At 34.0% G+C, this 19,153-nt stretch overlaps 2 protein-coding genes across 3 annotated transcripts; both read right to left on the bottom strand.

Moving 5' to 3' along the window:
- Positions 1-729: 729 nt before the first annotated feature.
- Positions 730-7,317, bottom strand: LOC102586903 (nicotinamide adenine dinucleotide transporter 2, mitochondrial). 2 transcript variants are annotated; one of them, XM_015307265.1, is made up of 9 exons: positions 6,976-7,317; positions 6,255-6,350; positions 4,725-4,831; positions 4,231-4,279; positions 3,942-4,063; positions 1,865-1,959; positions 1,534-1,622; positions 1,346-1,440; positions 730-1,264 (listed from the first exon to the last, which is right to left on the bottom strand). In XM_015307265.1, exons 1-9 carry the CDS (start codon positions 7,043-7,045, stop codon positions 887-889), a joined length of 1,101 nt encoding a protein of 366 aa, XP_015162751.1. In that variant the 5' UTR covers positions 7,046-7,317; the 3' UTR covers positions 730-886. The 2 variants fall into 2 exon arrangements, with proteins under 2 accessions (XP_015162751.1, XP_006344160.1); XM_006344098.2 differs by having other exon boundaries at positions 3,942-4,054; positions 6,976-7,316.
- A 2,351-nt stretch (positions 7,318-9,668) lies between these two features.
- Positions 9,669-17,866, bottom strand: LOC102586564 (3-isopropylmalate dehydrogenase, chloroplastic-like). Its single transcript, XM_006344097.2, has 11 exons — positions 17,580-17,866; positions 15,353-15,482; positions 15,118-15,229; positions 12,646-12,721; positions 12,441-12,529; positions 11,819-11,905; positions 10,998-11,114; positions 10,784-10,891; positions 10,628-10,681; positions 10,344-10,496; positions 9,669-10,108 (listed from the first exon to the last, which is right to left on the bottom strand). The coding sequence occupies exons 1-11, from the start codon at positions 17,794-17,796 to the stop codon at positions 10,034-10,036; spliced, it is 1,218 nt and encodes a 405-aa protein (XP_006344159.1). The 5' UTR covers positions 17,797-17,866; the 3' UTR covers positions 9,669-10,033.
- Positions 17,867-19,153: the final 1,287 nt, after the last annotated feature.

Below are 19,153 nucleotides of genomic sequence, written 5' to 3'. Positions count from 1 at the left end.
CACATATGTATATGATTCCCCTTTAGACTATGTTGCTCAGATTCTCCTAAAATGTTGTTGCACGTGTGTCTGATCCTCCAAAAATGCACTACTTCTAGAAGATCCGCACACACTTGTGAGCATTTTTGAAAATTTTCTCTATGGATTATCCTGGCTTTAAATATGTCTTTGCTACTTTTGGTGAATTATAACATACGAACAATTATGCACAATTTATGCAATCTCTCTTTGAAGCCAACACCAATACATGTTAGCTAGCATCAACCATGTAGCCTAATGGTTAATGAAGTGAAAATCATGGAAATTCACATTTCAATAGAGACAAAAAACGCTAGGTGATTTCTTCCATAACTGTTGATTAACATAGTTACCGAATACCTATACTAGTAGGACTTTTTGTTTTCGTTTTTTCATTAATGATTTGGAAATATTATGGCTGTCAAGAAAGTTCATAAGATGGGATTTCAAACTATGACTAATTCTTTTTCCACCAAGAATTGGCCTGCAATTAATTGTCTGCAGACAAATCCTTTATTAGAAATTGCATCCAAGAATGGGTCAATAATCAAGAATTAGACAATTATTTTACCAGGTGAAAAAAAGGGACCCCAGTTTTGGAGCCTTCACCTGTCACTATTTTTAACAAAAAGAAAGATGCTGCAGCAACAACAACATATCTAGCGTAATCCCACAAAGAGAAAGATGCAGTAGAACAAATAATCAAGGATGTTGAAGAATGGAAACTATCCGCGCCCTTCTTTATTAGATCGAAATATAAGACTTCCTTCACTCAAATAGTAAGTTACAAAAGAAAAAATTGTGCAACAGCAAACACTTGTTGCAAATTGCTTCCACGACGAAAAAAGAAAAAGAAAAACATCTCTAATCAATGCCTAGCAGTTAGATTATCAGAGTTGCTCAATGGAATTAAAGGAGTTCTCTTATTCGATGTGCTTTCTGATTGTTGTAGTTTTTCGTCATTGTCTCCATGTTCTTCGGCTACCTTAAGGGATTTACGTCTAGGATGTGGTTCTGAATCCTCTTCTGGAAGTATAGCTCGTTGAAGTATTCTGTGGATCATTTCATAACTGGTAAATGTAATAACAGCAGAGGGTGTGGTCCTTAGAAGATTGGTTCCACAACCCCGGTAGAATGCGGTCAGACGTTCCTGTTTGAACATCTTTTTTACACAATCAACAACCCCATTATATGCTTTCTCTGAGTTTCTTACTTGCCCTTGTTCTTGAAGTTTAGAACGCACGACCTGGTCAAGAACGATAGATTAATAAGTAGGACTGTGATTCCAGGAAAGAACAAAGATGGTCCTGGTCCATTTCCTGCTTACCTCATGTGGATAAGTCATTACAGAGGCAACTACTTTTGCCATCGAAGAGGCAATTGCTACTTCACCAGGGTTCAGTTCATTGGTATGCTTATTGGCTGGCAGTTCGAGAAAGACATCACGTGATCAATCAGATAAGAGATAAATGAGAAACAAACTTCCGCAACTGATAAAAGAGAAAAGCTTCTCACCCCTTTTTGCTAAGTATGATTTCAGCTTTTCATATGCTGGAAATTGGATAGCAACATGACTAATCCCAGCCAATGACGGCAAGAGGCCACTGCAACCCAAAGCAAACGGAGATATCAAACCCAAAATAACTAACTAGAGTCAACATCAGGTGATGAAAATGGATACTGTTTTTTCTATTTTTGGACAAGAGTAATTGTTTATTATCCTAAGAAGATGTTTTCCATCTTCGCATAGTTGGTTAAGAGGATATGGAACTGAAGCGTCTCTACAAAGGATGAAACACACATAAGTAAAAAGTTTGTATATGACTATCTACACTATATAACTAACCTGTACAATCCGCGGATCCCTTCTTCATGTGTTATTCGTATTAAAGCAGACATTATACCTTTATAAGGAACTACACCCTCCCTCATTCCCTGTGTCTAAAGAATGAGGAAAAGAAAATATCAGGAACACGCTACATAAGTAAATGCAAGTTGTTATTCCAATACTAATTAAGGACACCCTAACAATAAACTCTAATGGTAGTAGAAACTTGTGCTTTAGCCTATGTTACGTGAACTCTTAACACACTTATGTTGAACTAGGATGACAACTGTATCGGCACCATGTGCAGATGCTTACACCAATGGGTACTACAATTACGCCTCAATTCCAAACAAATCGGGATCAGGTATGAGAATCCTTACAATTTATGTGGGTCCATTTAAGTGGATCACCAATTTTAGAAAGAAAAAAAATAGTTTCTCTAGCAGCAGAAATTATCAACATTTTTTCCTGGAATATAAAACTCTTAGAAGACAGACTCTTAGCAAATATTGAATCTAAAGAAAACGTGAACATGACTAAATTAACACATAAAAGTTTGGATTCTGATTCATTTTAGTGAAGAAGCATCTCCAGTTCTCGTGGCGTTAGTACTAATTAGAACTATTTACCGTTGTTACACCAATTTCAGTTGCTAAAAATACAGCAAGCTGCAGTTGCACCAGACACCAATTATCAAACAAGAACACTTTTTTGATAAGTCGAAACATTTCATTGATAATTCACCTACATGTTGTAGCTATCCAGGTATGGACCTATCCCAAATGTCCACAAACTCAAATCAACTATCCACAAGATGTGTATATCCTTTTTTGAAAGAAGGTAAGTATTATATATATAGCATGAAATGTGCTAAGACATAATTACAAAAGGAATCCAACAAGATGATATATCCTTTGTCCCAACATTTTGATTCAACAACAAAAGAAGCACAACACAGGATGCGTAATTGGGTAACAAGTTTGAACCCTGCCAAGAACTAAAGCCTAACATTTAAGTGAGAGGAGGGTAGAGGGGCAGGCCCATGCTCCCTCGAGTGTCAAACCTCAACTGGACTGGATCAACTAACTCAGAAGAGACTTCTCCCTTGAGAAGAGGGAAAAAAAAACATGGGAATTCTGAAAATGTCCATGAAGGGTTACCTACCCTCACAAAATTTTAGAATTTCTCTCCCCTATGCTGCTTATTGGATGTGATTCCAGTCAAATGCCCCAAGTCAACTTTTCTACTACCCATGCATCGGTTGGAGGGGTTAATGCATCTCTCAAGATTTCTAAACTATGTGAAATCTGCATTCTTCTCTCTATTAAGAATTCTTGAAGTCTAAAAATATCTTCTATTAAAGTTTGTCATCTGTTCAGGTATCACCCACATGATGAATACTATATCGAAGGTTCTCAGCACATGATAGAAAAGTGAACATGCTACATGTGCACATGAGAAACTCCTTTTTGGTAAGGGGGAGGACAGAGAAACCAGAGGAATTTTTCTTTCACTAGCTATAGAGCAGCATAATCCTAACTATATTAACAGGCTTAGATACAGACAGTCGAAACTCTAATACTCCAATACCAACGAAGGCAAGAAACACTAGGTGATCTCTTTCCATCTGTCTAGGTGACTAGGCCTAGTTGGCAGAGCTACATGATACATATGCTGGTGAGAGATAGCAAGTACCCAGTAAAATAGTCGAGTTACGCACAAGCTAACTTGGATGCCACCAACATAAAAGAAATTTCTGATACTCCACATTTAAGCCCCCACAAGGTAAAAGATTGCATTTCACCTATTCCCATCCTTCTCTCTGATGATAGTTGATGAAGGAAAGCATACATGTATACAATAATAGCACAGTGATAAAGACTGAAGAAACTAGAGCAGTGCAAGGAAATATATAGAAAAATGAAAGTGCATGGATCATGGCTCCCTACCAACAACACCGATTACCCAAATTGAAGGAGCCAACTTAATCAAATTGGTATTCTATTATATTTCTGTGCATTTATGCACTTTAAGGCACAACAAGTGAGCACAGAAGAATAAATCAACGCTAACTATATGATAACATGAAACCTACTTGGAGCCGGGTCTTAACAACCCACAATGGATTTGTTGTAATGGATGTTGCAGCCCCCGCTCCCGCAGCTGCAAGCATGTTTGCACCAATTGTAAGCTCCCCACTGCTATCCACTGCATTTACCGCACAAGAAAATTCTTTTGGTAAAGATAAGTGCTAAGTTTCCTATTGTCTTCATAACAAGTTCCAAATAGTAAAGGATTAAAAAATATGATGGCATTCAAGCAAACATTTAAAAAAGAAGTGATGAAAGCTAATAGTCCAAATAACTAATAGAGTAAAAGTTTACCATGTGAATGCAACGAATCCTTGAGATGTCGATAAACTGTAAAGTACACCTGCAGAAGATGTGAATGTTTTTTCTCAAAACGGTTACTTGTGGAAATTTCAGAAGAAAAAAAAGGTGGGTGGATTCAGCATGCATAGAAAATATATGCCAACATGGAGTCAGTCGTAAACAAAGCCGATAAGATTACAACTAACACTGGTAAATCAACTTTTTACTTCCATAAAAAAGCTATCCAGGAGTTCAATACAAGCAACACCTCCCCCCGCCCAAAAGGAAAGCCTTATTCATTTTGATTCTTCATCAGCAATAAGAACACGTTTTTGGTGGTGTGCAAGGAAACCCTAATCATTGCATTATTTAATAAGAAAGAATATGCAGTTCCATAAGAGACCATATTTGAATATTATCTCATTCAATTTTGATGATTCATTTCATGAAGGAAGTTCAACTAATTGCAATCCACAGAAGCAGAAAATGAACAAGACAATGTTTACCGCCCAGTTCGGAAGAAGAGCTGTCAATGTTGGTGAAAGGCCTCGATAAAGTCCCCTGAAACCTTCTGTTCTTAGTATATTCTGTAAGCTGGTAACAATGACACTACCTGTTGTTGCCCAAATAATTCAAGGAAAAATAAGTGTGCCAGTAATATGGATTTGAACTTCTCTTTATTCTTTGCCTCTTTTTCTAAGGTTACCATTGATCTTAATAGGTTTAACAAGAAGACCAAAAAAACAATATATTAATCCAAAGAAGGAACAAGATGAAAGACCAATTATCAGCTCCTCAAATTAAAACTTGTTTAAATTAAGAAGAAAACAGAACTAGCCTTAGAGACCTTCATGAAAGAGTTGACAGCAACTTTCCTCTAAAACTCACCAAATTATACTCACTGTCAAAGGAAATTTTTCACAGAGATGCGATGAGATCAGAGTGCACAATGTACAGAATGTGGAAGTCCATTTAGGAAATGACTACATCAAATGTGGAAAGCAGAAATACAAGGAAAGCACCGAAAGCAACAAATTGGACATCCTACACTGGAGAAAATGGAAATTGGAGGAAACAGAAGCCCAATGGGCAGCCTATCTAAGGTGAAAGCTGAAGATTTTTTTTTTTTTGGTGTAAACAGAATCTTGTAGGGGATATAGTAGATTTAGTTTATTTTATAGGAAACTTGTAAAGTATACCCATGGGTGGGATGTAAGTTTCCAATTCATCATTTTTTGGATGATGAATTTTTGGTGTGAATACAAAGTTACCCTTGTCTCAAAAAAAGGAAGACGATGACAGAGAAAAAATACAACAAAATAGCTCTTCATGCACTAAGGTGCAGTTTTGTGAGATAATTAAGCATCCAAGACGAGAAAATTCCTAAATCCACAATGCATATTGTTTTTGTTGCTATTTTGGAGCTCAAAAAAGATCCAACCAGTGTATATTGGTTGGATATATGTTTTGTAGTCACACCTTTGTTCGGACGTGGTAATTGTATAATTCTACTGTACAGCACCCTTAGTTTTATGCTAACAAATACCTTACTTAAAGAATTTAGAAGAACACATAGATAAATAAATTATAAGGAGCAGTCGATCAGAATAGCTAATACTTCTACTTTGCCTGAGAAGATTGGTAAGAATTTAAAGCAACAGCCAGACTTCTTTTACCAGAGATATACTAGAACTGGAAAACTTCGAATCCATTGTACTGTTGTAAAATAAGGGTAAAAGTTGTCTTTAAATTTTCAGATATGTTGATCTGAGTGGTGTTTTGCTCACACAAAAGGCAAACAGGAATTCTCGTGGTTGTTAAGTTGTGAATAAGAAGTGTTCTTATCTGTTATATATAGGACACCATTGACGTGTAATAAGGGATCTACAGATCATTACTAGAGCAATGAAATAATTCAATTACAAGATCACATTAATCTTAATATATCATTTTTGCATTTGTTCAATTGGAAGCACTTAGACTTAAGGTAGCAGTTCTTATCATTTCTAATATAAGAGACAACGACGAGCACAAACCTTGACGACCAGATTGAGAAACCTGAGGCAGACCATGTACTTGCAGTCTTGTCTTAATAACATCCAATGGACACATAAATGTAGCAGCAATAGCACCTACAAAAACACCCAATTAACTCAAATTCACATTCAAAAAACTCAAAGATCCAATGGACACATAAATGTAGCAGCAATCGAACCTAAAAGAACATCCAAAGATACAAAAGCTTAGATTTTTACAACCCCCAATTAACTCAAATTCACATTCAAATAGCTCAAAAACCTCAAAGATCCAATGAACACACAAATATAGCAGCAATAGCACCTAAAAGAGCATCCAAAGATACAAAAGCTTAGATTTTTACAACCCCCAATTAACTCAAATTCACATTCAAATGGCTCAAAAACCTCAAAGATCCAATGTACACACAAATATAGCAGCAATAGCACCTCACACTACCCAATTAACTCAAATTCACATTCAAACTGCTCAAAAAACTCAAAGATCCAATGTACACATAAATGTAGCAGCACTAGCACCTAAAAAAACCACCCAAAGATACAAAAGCAAAGATTTTTACAACCCCCAATTAACTAAAAATCACATTCAAATAGCTCAAAAAACTCAAAGATCAAAAAGCAACACAATGAATAAATCTCTTACCTTCTTTAACATTAAAACCCCAGATAACAACAATTGACAAATTAAATTAAAAAGGAAAAAAAGGTGGCCAGTACATACCTGCAGAAGCACCAGCACCAGCTTCACAAATGATACCTCTAACACTCCTAAGGTCGCCGGCGGTGGCCATTTTTAAAGATTCTTGCCGGAAAACTTTACCTCAACAACCCAAACAACAGCAAAAATATTGAAAAAAAACTGAAAAATTCACCCTTTTTTCAAGAATTGAAAGAACCCTTTGAAGATTTAGCAAAAACCCAGGTGGGGTTTCATCATATACAAATACCCTTTTGGGTTTTCAAGAAGAATGACCGGTCCACTGACGTCTTGGACGAGTTAGGGGTTTGTGACAGAGATGATGATTCCTTATTGCTTTTTGAATTGAATTTGAAGAGGAAAAAAAAAAGTTCATAATTTTGATATGGTCAAAAATATTTTCTTGGTAATTATTCTAAATTCGGAATGTATTAGTAATAGTGAAATTAGAAACTTCACTTGTAACATGATAATGAAATGACGAGAATTAGTAAATCTTAATATGATAATGAGTCATTATCATACGATAAACTATTGATTCAGCAGTGACAAACTTTTACGTAGTTAATTTTTTTATTAAAATAAAAAATGTTTTACTTAGTAATGTTATTTTCTTTTATCATAATTTCAACTTATTTTTGTATGATTAAATGTGTTTTTTTTTAAAAATAATCGCTCTAATGTAGAAACGTAGGGGTATGTTAATATTGATGAGATTAAAAATTCAGATATAATAGTTGAATTTTTTATTAAGGTGTTGAATTATATGACAAATTATTATATCAACTTACGATTAAAAAAATTAAGAATAAATAACTTGAATAGAATTCAATTCATGTTTAGTTCAATAGAAAACAAATTCAATATCAAGAAGCTTGAAAGGAAAAACTAGCTTTGTATATAAGCTATTTATATTTCATGTTAAAGGCATCGACTTAAGCGTTGACATCCACGCTTACTTTACTACCATTATTATGATCATAGTTATTCCTACTGGAATCAAAATCTTTAATTAGATTACTACCATGTGAGAATCATACCCCTTATATCACATTTTTTTTTTATAGTTCCTTACTTTTAATTAAGTATGATATTCATTTAATTCCTTTTATTAAAATGAAAAAGAATTTTACCTCAGTGGTGTTTGTTTCTTTTACTAACATTTGTATACTGCTTATTTTAATTAACATTTAGTAGAATCGTTAATGTATTTTTAATTGCTTAGAAAAATGATCATTTGTGTTTCGAAAGGTATATTGATATCATTATCCTGCAAAAAAAAGTGAGGATTGAAATGTACAAAAATTAAATATATAAAGACTAATATGTATATTTTTTTTAAAATAGGTTAGAATCGACTTTTTATTTTGACGTGAACAATTCTACTAATTAGGAAGAGTCAAAGCAATCTAATGAAGCCAATAAAATAGTTCATCTAATATTATCTTATTTCCTACTGGATCAAATATACATATCACTTAATTGAGGATTGAAATGTACAAAAATTAAATATATAAAGACTAATATGTAAATTTTTTTGAAAAAAAATAATCAATGACTTTGAACCAAAAGTGCTTTAAGATGTTTGGTCACAATTTGTATGAATTTGGACAATAGTAATTGTTTTCTTTTTCCTCTTATTTTTGTGTTTTCCTTGTTTCATTCAATTATGTTTAAAATATATCCTATTTTTTAATTATATCTATCACTATCAAAGCAAAAAAAAAAGTATTTATATGATTTTTATATAGTTATGATTGAGATTATGTTATATATATATATATATATATATATATATATACCTCTTTTTTAAACTATGGAAGGAATCAATTCTCCATTGTCTTCTCACCTATCAATAAGGGCAAAATTCTCTCCTAGCTTTTTTTAGTTTCTCACTCGATGTTTGATATCAATATTAAAACAATTAATTCAAATGTCATGACATACTAAAAGAAAAAGTATTTCCTAACAAAAATTTTATATGTTCAAAATTTGAATTTGAAACTTCTGATTAAAAGTGAAAGGATATTATCTATCTCTTCACAACATTTGGTGATTCTCCTAGTCATCAGACAAAAAAAAAAAATATTATATCTTTTATATGCACCTTTATTATTAATCATGATTAATTAATAGGAGTGTATATATCATCTTAATATTCACTTAACTATAATAAGTTAAGTTAATGTGTCAACTTGGTATAAAATATAAAATCTCAAAGATACTGAACTTATATGTTTGGTTGAGATGTAAAGACAGGAATGAAAAGAACTTGAAGTGAATCCTATATTGTTCGGACTCTCCAAAAATATTATTGCACTCTTAACTTAAGAGGGTGTTTGGATTGACTTAAAAGTTGGTCAAACCTACTTTTAAGTCAATTTTTTATTTCTGAAAGTGTTTGACAAATATTAAAAATAACTTAAAATAAGTCAAAAATGACTCAAAATAAGTCAAAAATGACTTAAAATAAGTTAGAACTCAAAAGTAGGTTTCCCCTACTTTTTATTTTTTGACTTAAAAGTCATTTCAGCTTGACTTTTTATTTTTGACTTAAAAGCTAGGAGTACTTTTTTTAAGCCAATCCAAACGGGCTCTAAATCCTTTAAGTGAAGTTACAGAAATGATCTTAATTGGAAATTTGGCCAAAGATAGAAAATATAGCAACCACAGCAACAATATTGGTCAACAATTGTTCCATTCCAGTTTCCCAAGGTAAAAAAAACTTATTTTCATTGCCTTCCATGTTACAACAGAATAAAAAGGGCAGCCCAATGCATAAAGCACCATGTATTCACGTAGGGTCCAAGGAAAAGTAATGCAAGCATTACCAGTTGATTCCACAACTTGAACTCGTGAAGACAACTTTACTGTTGCACCAAGGTTCACTTCATGTTACAATAGGATAATGTCTCAAAAACATCAGACAAAAGAATAGAGACGTTTAGGCTACACGATACAACACTCAGCAATTTTGAATCCTTCAAACAGTTACATAAATGGCAAAAATTATACCGACTGCAAATGCATCTGCCAAAAAGATCATTTGTTGAGGTCTCAAGGAAGCCTCCTCTTAAAAAAATTAAACAGCAGCAGGAGTTTTGCTGTCGATAGACTTGAGCACTTCTTCACCCATTTCCTTGCATCCGACCAATTTCTGAAAACAAGAGATTCAGCAGTTGTATATGTGATAATGTTAGCTTCTAAATAATTTCAGCATTCAAATTGATCCAAACTATGCATAGAGGTCTAGAATAATCTAATTTTTCTCGTTTGTTGGCCGCATGACCAAATGTCGTTCAAGTGCAAGAGAATTAGAGATCAGCTAAATCCCAAGGAGAAATATATTGGCAATTTAGTAAAAGAGTTGTCTAATATAAGATAAAACTCACATGTCCTGCTGAGTGAATGTCACCAGTACGGAATCCTCGATTTAAGGCGTCTAAAACAGCTGCTTCAATTCTCTGAGCAGCCTTCTCCTCACCTAGGCCATACTTCAGAAGCATAGCAGCACTGAGCATTGTTGCCAAAGGGTTTGCTTTATCCTGCATGTTTAAAGTTAGTGTTTAAGCATATGAACATATGCAAATTTCCGGGTGGGAAGTTGGGGGGATCGTCCGTACTTAAAGGAGAAGGGGGAAGAGAAAAAGAGAGAGAAAGAAATACTAGAGCCAACCTGCCCAGCAATATCAGGAGCAGAACCATGTATAGGTTCAAACAATCCAGGTCCCTAGAGACAACATGTGTCCAAAAGTAAAAGGAGATTAAAGAATTTGTCGTCAGGAAGAAAAAGAACCAATATTTCCAAAGAAATGAGATAATTGGGAAATACCGCTGCACCAAGACTGGCTGATGGAAGCATCCCGATACTTCCTGTAATCATTGATGCTTCATCGGACAGGATGTCACCAAATATGTTGTTTGTCACAATTGTATCAAACTGCATTATGATTGTTTCGAGGATCAACTCCATGGATGAGTGTGTCATCATGTGCTAAGACCAGACTTGAGAAACAAAAAATTGTAAAACCAAAGGTAAATGAAACCTGTTTTGGGTTGCGAACAAGTTGCATAGCTGCATTATCAACATACATGTGAGAGAGCTCTACATCAGGATACTCTGAGGCTAACGCTGTAACTATCTTCCTCCAAAGCATAGAGGCCTGGCAAATATCTCAAAATCATGAACTATAGAACAAGAAATTACCCTTAATGAACTCAATCTCAATGCTATCTTTATGGTCTCCCAGTTGCAGTTTTAAGTAGCGGCAAATTAGAGTAAACAAAGAAAAATTCAGTCTATAGTACAATTCTTTTAAAGTGTCAACTGCTGAAGGGTTTAAAGAAACTTGATTAAAGTAGAGTGGATTTTGTTGATTACTTGATCTTACACTTGCACGCGAGTTACAAATTGTGGGTTTATGTTTTTTCCTTATTTGTGTTGTATTTCCCATTAACAAATTCAGCAACAGACAACCTTGGCTAGCGTGAGATTGGTGAAGATTCATGATTGAAGAAGAGTAGCATGAGAATGACTCCACTATGGCTTTTGCTGGATGATTTGCAAAGAAAGATTACATGAACCAGTTGAAGGATATTGAGCTCCTTTCTAATTCTAGTCTACTTCTGGTATATAGAATAGATACTTTTTGTATAGATAGTTGGGTAGTTGACTAAATTTTTAATTTCTAGAAGGTTAAAGAGAAATCATATATGTAGTGAAGACTATTCTGGCACCATGTTGGTGCAACTATTAATAGATTTACTTGTTTTATAAAAGAAACAGAATTAGACAAGAAAGTTGAAGGCAGAAACTGAGGAGAAGAAAGGAAGGGTTGAGGAACGGGGAGAGAAAATTAGCTTTTACCTCCAAAACATTTGCTTTATCCACGCTACATAGTTTTCCTCTACGCTTCCTTGCAGTTTCAAATGCAATACGAGCAATTCTGTCGATCTGAAAAGAAATTAAGCTGAATACTACTAATGTAAAGGTTGGAACAAATTTCAGGTAAAAAGTTTGATCTCAATCTGTCCTATTTTTCGTAACAGTAAGACATTATTACTCCTTGCAAATTTCAACAGTGATTGAATGACAACGAAAGAATTAAGTTAGATAAGCAAAGCTAATACAAAGCTTGACAATAGTTCTAAGATAATAAATTCCTAAATGGAAGTCTGTCCAGAGATAGTTTTCAGAAACTGCACATGTTATAACTAGCAGTTAAATCAACCAACATATAAGCTTCAAGCCAAGCAAACAGAAATGACACAACTGAACTACTCTTCCAATCAAAACAAGAAAGAAACAGAAAACTTCATCAAATTCTCCAATGTGATCTCAAGACATTCACTTGAAGCTGTCATGCAAAAGATCAAAAAAAAGAAGAAGGGGGGTGGGGGGTGGGAGGGGTTCCTTTTACTGGATAACATAATAGAAAGTTTGTCATATTTAGCAAGCACAGCAGGAAGCAATTTTTTAAGCAAATTACCTCATATGCTGCATACACTTCAGTGTTGAAACCTATTTCCTGACCATTTTCATTAGTGCTGAATCCTCTTGGTTTGCCAAAATAAATACCTAATTAACATGAGGAGAAAAACAGTAAGCCATTTTGAAAAAGAAAAGTCAAGAAACAACTTAAAGATGATGGAAGTTGATTTGAATATTATTGACCGTAACAATTCCAAACTAACCTCCTGTAAGTTCCCTAACAACCATTAGGTCTACACCTTCAGCAACTTCTTTTTTCAAAGTTGAAGCATCTACTAACTGCATTAAGTGAGGAATATGAATATGTGGGAACCCGCAGAAACTCAGAATGTAACTTATGCGTGCAATGATTTGAAAGACAAGTCATGAAGAGTATGTTTCCTGTTTGGTAATAAATGATAGTGAATGATGGCTTTGCAGAAAAGAGACTAAATTTAAAAAACTGCAGAGGTCACAGATGCTTGCAGGTTGTAACAGTAACAAAAAAGGCTCATGTCTTCAAGAACACATGCAGATCAAAAGAAAAGATAAATATTAGTGAAGGATGAACGAAAGTTGAACTCATGAACACACAGCTTACAAGTATCCAATACATGTTAATAGACAATCCACTTCTAGCATATTTTGCCATGTGTAACTCATAATGGTGTCAACTAAAACATTTGATCCGAATACTTTTAAAACAAACTAACCAAAAGAAAAAAGTCTTGAGGTGAAGAAGGAATGAGGGAGGATGCTGGACAAAGAGAGAGAGACAGACAGTCGTACAGGACAAGACTTCTGGATGCCATCATGAAATCCTCACATATGATACTTTCCTCCTCTCTGGTTGATCTCGATTCTCTGCTTCCCCCCAATCCAAAATTTTCAGGTGAAAAGGAAAAATTCATACGATGCAGACGCAATGCCAGTTATTCGAATTGGCACTACTCTAACAGCAAATATTACAAAGGATATATCCATATTGACAAGTCACCAGCTTTTAAATGGGTATACACTGTATTTCTGCTGATTATGCGACATAGCACTTTACAACGGTTGGAAACATACCACTGATCTTCTCATATTTTTAATTTTTTTTTCTTTGAACAAGGAACATAACTGATCCTTGTAACACAAGTTAAAAGTAGCCGTAAAAAGAAGAGAGAGGTAGAGGGCGTAGAGGCAGTTTAATATTGGACCAACTTTAACGATTAAGAGAAGTGCACTGGGACAATAGGCAACATACATTACTAGGGAAAACACCCATTTGGCCCTTTTTATCAGTCCCATTCTAAGTACTTTTGAACGTCCACTCCCCAAAAAAGCAAAAAGAAAAAAAAGCTCTCTACTACATTGTATTCTCTCTCTCTCTCTCTGTACCACTCAATGACAAACCAATCCTGCCAGCTCTATTATGCTCCAAACCCTATAGCACTTACTCGCTGACTCGCATGGGCCATGAAGCTATTGCCCTTTCACCACATTCATGCACCTCTTACTAGCTTGAATGCATAACTCTTAGGTTTGTTGTACCCCACTCACAACCAATGTTTTAAGGAAATGTTGAAACTCACCAGGACTCATCTTGAGGAGAGACAACCTCTAAGCACCTGAGGCAACCATTGAGGTCTAAAGTCGTATAGGATGCGCTTGGATAAGAGGGGCATTCACATGCACAGTTTACTTTACCCTTGTGTTGTCAACTTGATATGCTCCATGGATGCCTAGTAAAATACTTCCATGTTTTGAATCGTCCACCCAATACACGTCAAGTACTTCAGTTTTAATCTTTGTTTTAAGTATTTGATCATAACTAATATGTTATTCTATAATTAGCATTTAGGTAACTTACAATTCTACAAACAAACAAAAAAGAACTTAAAATTCTACAAATTATTATGAGCAGGTAGCAAATAAATGTTGTGCATGTTCTTCTAAAGAATTTTATGAAATTTTAAAAACATTTTCTACAGATTTTCATCTTTTAATCATTTTTCTAATGTCCAAACATTTGTTGGGCTCACTCCCCTTTAAGAATTATTGGGCTTATGCTTCTTCCTTAGCGCTCACCCACTTACTCCATTCCACATTATACGTTACACGCCTATCTTGTGCCTCCGCATTTTAAAACACATCTTCCAACAACAAAATTCATTAACTTTCTTCCACACCCACTAGACTGCTCATACCCATTACCACTAGAACCCTCTACTCACACAAATCCTACAATACTTTAACTTTTTAATCAACATATATAAAAAAGTGGTGGTACTAGTCTTGTTTTAGAAATCATGTTAGCTTGCTGAAGGAGTACCATCGGTTAATTTGTGCTGTAGGAGGTTACTCGTGTCAAAAGGTGTAGGGAGATGTACATGCCCTCAATGTGAACCTTTTTACTCATTATCTGATTACATGAGTCCATATCTCTCATTACTCATTAGCTCATGCAAAAACTTTATTTTAAAACCCAAATAGGTGTGTCAAAAGAATTCTAAATCCAGAATTAAATTAGACAATATCCCTTTTTATGCTATCTTTGAGATCATCAGTTGCAATTTTCATATGACAAAACTTGTAACTTGTAAGTCAAAAACATACCCCGTTAGCAGTTAAAAAATACTCTCAAAATGATATGACATTCTTTTCTTTTTTTGTGATTAGTACAATCTTAAGCATCTGAAAACAAAATTTACCTGTGGTAAAACAGTGGCTGGTCTCAAGTTAGCAAAGACCTGCAAGCCTTCTCGAAGTTGAAGCAATCCAGTCTCGGGCTTCAAATGTTTTTCATTTTTGTCCCATTTATATCTATAAATTTAGGTGCAAGAAAAATCCAGCACAAGAAACAAGAAATATGAGATTCAGTAAAAAAAAAAAAAAAACATATGAAATATAACAAAATGTCAGAAGAAGATCCCATCATGTAATTACCCTCCAATTGCTCCAAGAAGAGTAGCATCAGATCTCTTTGCAGAATTAAGAGTCTCAGCAGGCAATGGTACTCCTACAGCATCCAATGCAGCCCCTCCCATAGGCATCTCTTCGAATGCAACTTCAAATCCTGTTACGTTTCTAAGAGTTATATCCTTAACCATTGGACATACTTTTGCTTTTATTTGCAAATATTTTTGTTGTACCTTCCTGGTGCTTTTTATTAATATAATTACCAATTCTCAAACGGAATACTTAACCCAAAAAATTCAAATGGAGAGTGAAAATCACCACATAAAAATTACTCCCTTTGCCCCAAAAAAAATAAAATGGAACCGTAAACCAGGGTCAACAAATCTAACTTCCAGTATGAATGACACCAACAGTGTGTGGGCCAGCTTGGGTGCTACAAGGTGGCAGAGCCACACCCAAGGAAGGTTATTCCATTTTTTCTCCTTCTTTGGAAAATCATACTGTGCAAATAGGACAAAAACAATTTCTTTCCCATATATATTAACTCTGAATCCCAGGAAGTTTTCACTGTAATGCCAAGGTAGTCCAAAAATTGCTTCAGGTCACAAGTTCAAATCTTTTGAGTTCCCTAGTTAAAATTCTTGGCTACGCCATCAAGCTAAACAGTATGAACTTGGACATCAAGTTACATGTTTTATACTCGTTGAAAGAATATTCTTAAAATCCTACTTAAAATCAATAAAATATTTAACTCCAAAAGAATAATAGTGCCGCAACAAATTCAAATCAAGATGACAATAACCACATATGAGTCACTCTCATCCCAAAAACAGTTTAAGGCATCCATTTCTTAACATTTTCCAAAACAATTTAGCTATATACACCGACAGACAGTAAATTATACTCCCACCGTTTCAATTTCACTTCAGTCCATTTCAAAAAGAATGTCTTTTTCCTTTCCTCTAACTCTTTACTTCTAACTTTCGACATGGCACATTTACGACCACAAGATTAAAGAATATTTTGATACATTCTACATATCTTTAGTTTAAGACCACAATATTCAAAAACCGTTTTCTACTTTCATAAACTTAGTGCAAAGTCAAAACGATACAAACAAATTGAAACAACGGGAGTAACCAATAATAGCAGGTTACTTCTTAATTTTTACCAAATTACTAATTAATTATTATCAATAGATTTACCATAACTCATGATTGTGTAAACATTGTTTACACCATCAGCATAATTTTTTTTAATTTTTACCAAATTACTAATTAATTATTATCAATAGATTTACCATAACTCATGATTGTGTAAACATTGTTTACACCATCAGCATAATTTTTTTTAATTTTTACCAAATTACTAATTAATTATTATCAATAGATTTACCATAACTCATGATTGTGTAAACATTGTTTACACCATCAGCATAAAAATTAAACCCGTTTCAAGATAAAATGGAGTTGATTTATCAGTCACTCAACTAATAGTTATTATCAAAGAAAATCACTTTCTTTGTCAAGCGATTTACCATAAATCCTGATCGTGTAAACATTGTTGATGCTAGTCACCATAAAAATTAAACTCGCTTCAAGATAACATGGAGTTGACTTCTCATAAGGTCACGCAACCAATAGTTATCTCAAAAAGTCACTTTCTTTGTCAAGCGATTTACCATAACTCCTGATCGTGTTAACATTGTTGATGCTAGTCACCATAAAAATTAAACTTGCTTCAAGATAAAATGGAGTTGACTTCTCATATGGTCACGCAACCAATAATTATTATCTCAAAAAGTCACTTTCTTTGTCAAGCGATTTACCATAACTCCTGATCGTGTTAACATTGTTGATGCTAGTCACCATAAAAATTAACTTGCTTCAAGATAAAATGGAGTTGACTTCTCATATGGTCACGCAACCAATAATTATTATCTCAAAAAGTCACTTTCTTTGTCAAGCGATTTACAATAACTCCTAGTCGTTTAAACATTGTTGATGCAAGTCACTATAAAAATTAAACTCGTTTCAAGATAAAATGGTGTTGACTTCTCATATGGTCACTCAACTAATAGCTATTATCTCAAAAAGTCGCTCTCTTTGTTGAAAAGCAATGGAATCAAGACCAGGATTGACTTTCTAAGATAATAATTATTTGAGAAATAAACCCCATAAAATGCACATATTCAACAACACATTAGAATCAAAGAAACAATCTTTTTTACATATATAGAAAAAAAATATATTACCTTCGATGGAGGCGACAAGTTGGAGGGCATTTTTGGCAACAGAAATGACTTCAGGGCCAATACCATCGCCGGGAAGAAGAGTAATGTTGTAGCTTTTGCTGGGTGAAGCAGCGGAACAGCGAATAGTACCCCATTTAGTGGCGTGTTTGGGTACTTGTTTTGAATGAAATTGGTTAAAAGGTGTTGCAGTGAATTGTAAAGAAGAAGAAGCCGCCATTGATGAAGAATGTGAGCTGAAGCAAACTGAATTTGGGGAATATTGAATCAAATCGATTCATTATACGGGTTTGGGCCCAATGGATCCATCTTTATTTAGACTATTTAAGTTGTATACACAAATTAGGCAATAGTGAGTAATTTTATTTTTCTTTTTTGACAAAAAAACTATGGTACTAATTCTTTCTATGGTTTGAAATAATTAGAAATTATTTTTAGTAATTAATACTTTCAATTCATACTAGATTTTAAGTTAGATACATTGTTTCTTCAGATTTTAAGGCAAATACATGTATCAAAGATACTAGATATATACATGTATCTTTGATACCAGATATGTTCTGAAACTTATATCCATAGGAAGAGAGGCGAGTGGAGAGCCGGTGTATATCATATACATGTAATCACACTTGGATATGATGTATCTCGAATAAATTACACCTAATTTGACCTCGCATGTATCTGAGATACATGTATCTAAGTGTGTCATATACATGTATCTGGCAAAGTAAATGTGATACAGAAGGTGATTTCAAAAACTAAAGGAAAGACACGTAATTAGACTGTAAACTAATACGATTTATGTTGGATTTTTTTTATCAAGATTAATTACTCTTTTTATCTCAATTTTGCTATACTTTTTAAAGTCAAACTTTTAATTTTGAAAGTTTGCATATATTTTTTAAAGTAAAATTTACATTTTTTGAAAATTATGTAAAAAAATATTATAAATCATAATAATTAATATAAAATTAGTTACAAGGCATATAAAAAAAGTGGTCGCAGAAAATTAGTTATTTTCTTTTAGAATAACGTATCCACATAAAAGTGTAACACAAATCAATAAGTTCATCACATTCATGCCAAGTGAAATGTATTTCATAAAAATGTTAAAATTACAAATGATCACCAACATAAATTACATATCAAAGAGATCTTGTTGGTTATAAATTGATATGACATGAAATCAAAAAAAAAAACATGTGCCTCCATATATAAAAGCGCAATCAAAGAATAACCTCTTTGACTCCTCAAATAATAACACATGGCCCAAATAAAATTGGAATAACAGATTGATTGAGCGAGTGCAGCTAGCTTGTTCTCGATACGTTGAAATCGAAATTAAACTTATGGTTGAGGAGGAGGAGGACTAAAAGTTGGGAATACAAATTTACCATGGTTATGGCACATGTCATAGCATTCTTGTTCAGCATATAATGGACTTCCTTCACCACCAAAAATACCTTTATAACAACTTACATAACATTGTTCATGTCCTTGTTCCATTTTAAATCTTCTTCCTGAAAATTCAAATACTGGCCCCTCAGGACCTTGGGGGTGGGGGTGGGGGTGGGGCT

The sequence above is a fragment of the Solanum tuberosum genome, unplaced genomic scaffold, assembly GCF_000226075.1.
Source record: "Solanum tuberosum cultivar DM 1-3 516 R44 unplaced genomic scaffold, SolTub_3.0 scf00051, whole genome shotgun sequence".
NCBI classification, from domain to species: Eukaryota; Viridiplantae; Streptophyta; class Magnoliopsida; order Solanales; family Solanaceae; genus Solanum; species Solanum tuberosum.
This window is presented reverse-complemented; position numbering and strand designations above follow the sequence as displayed.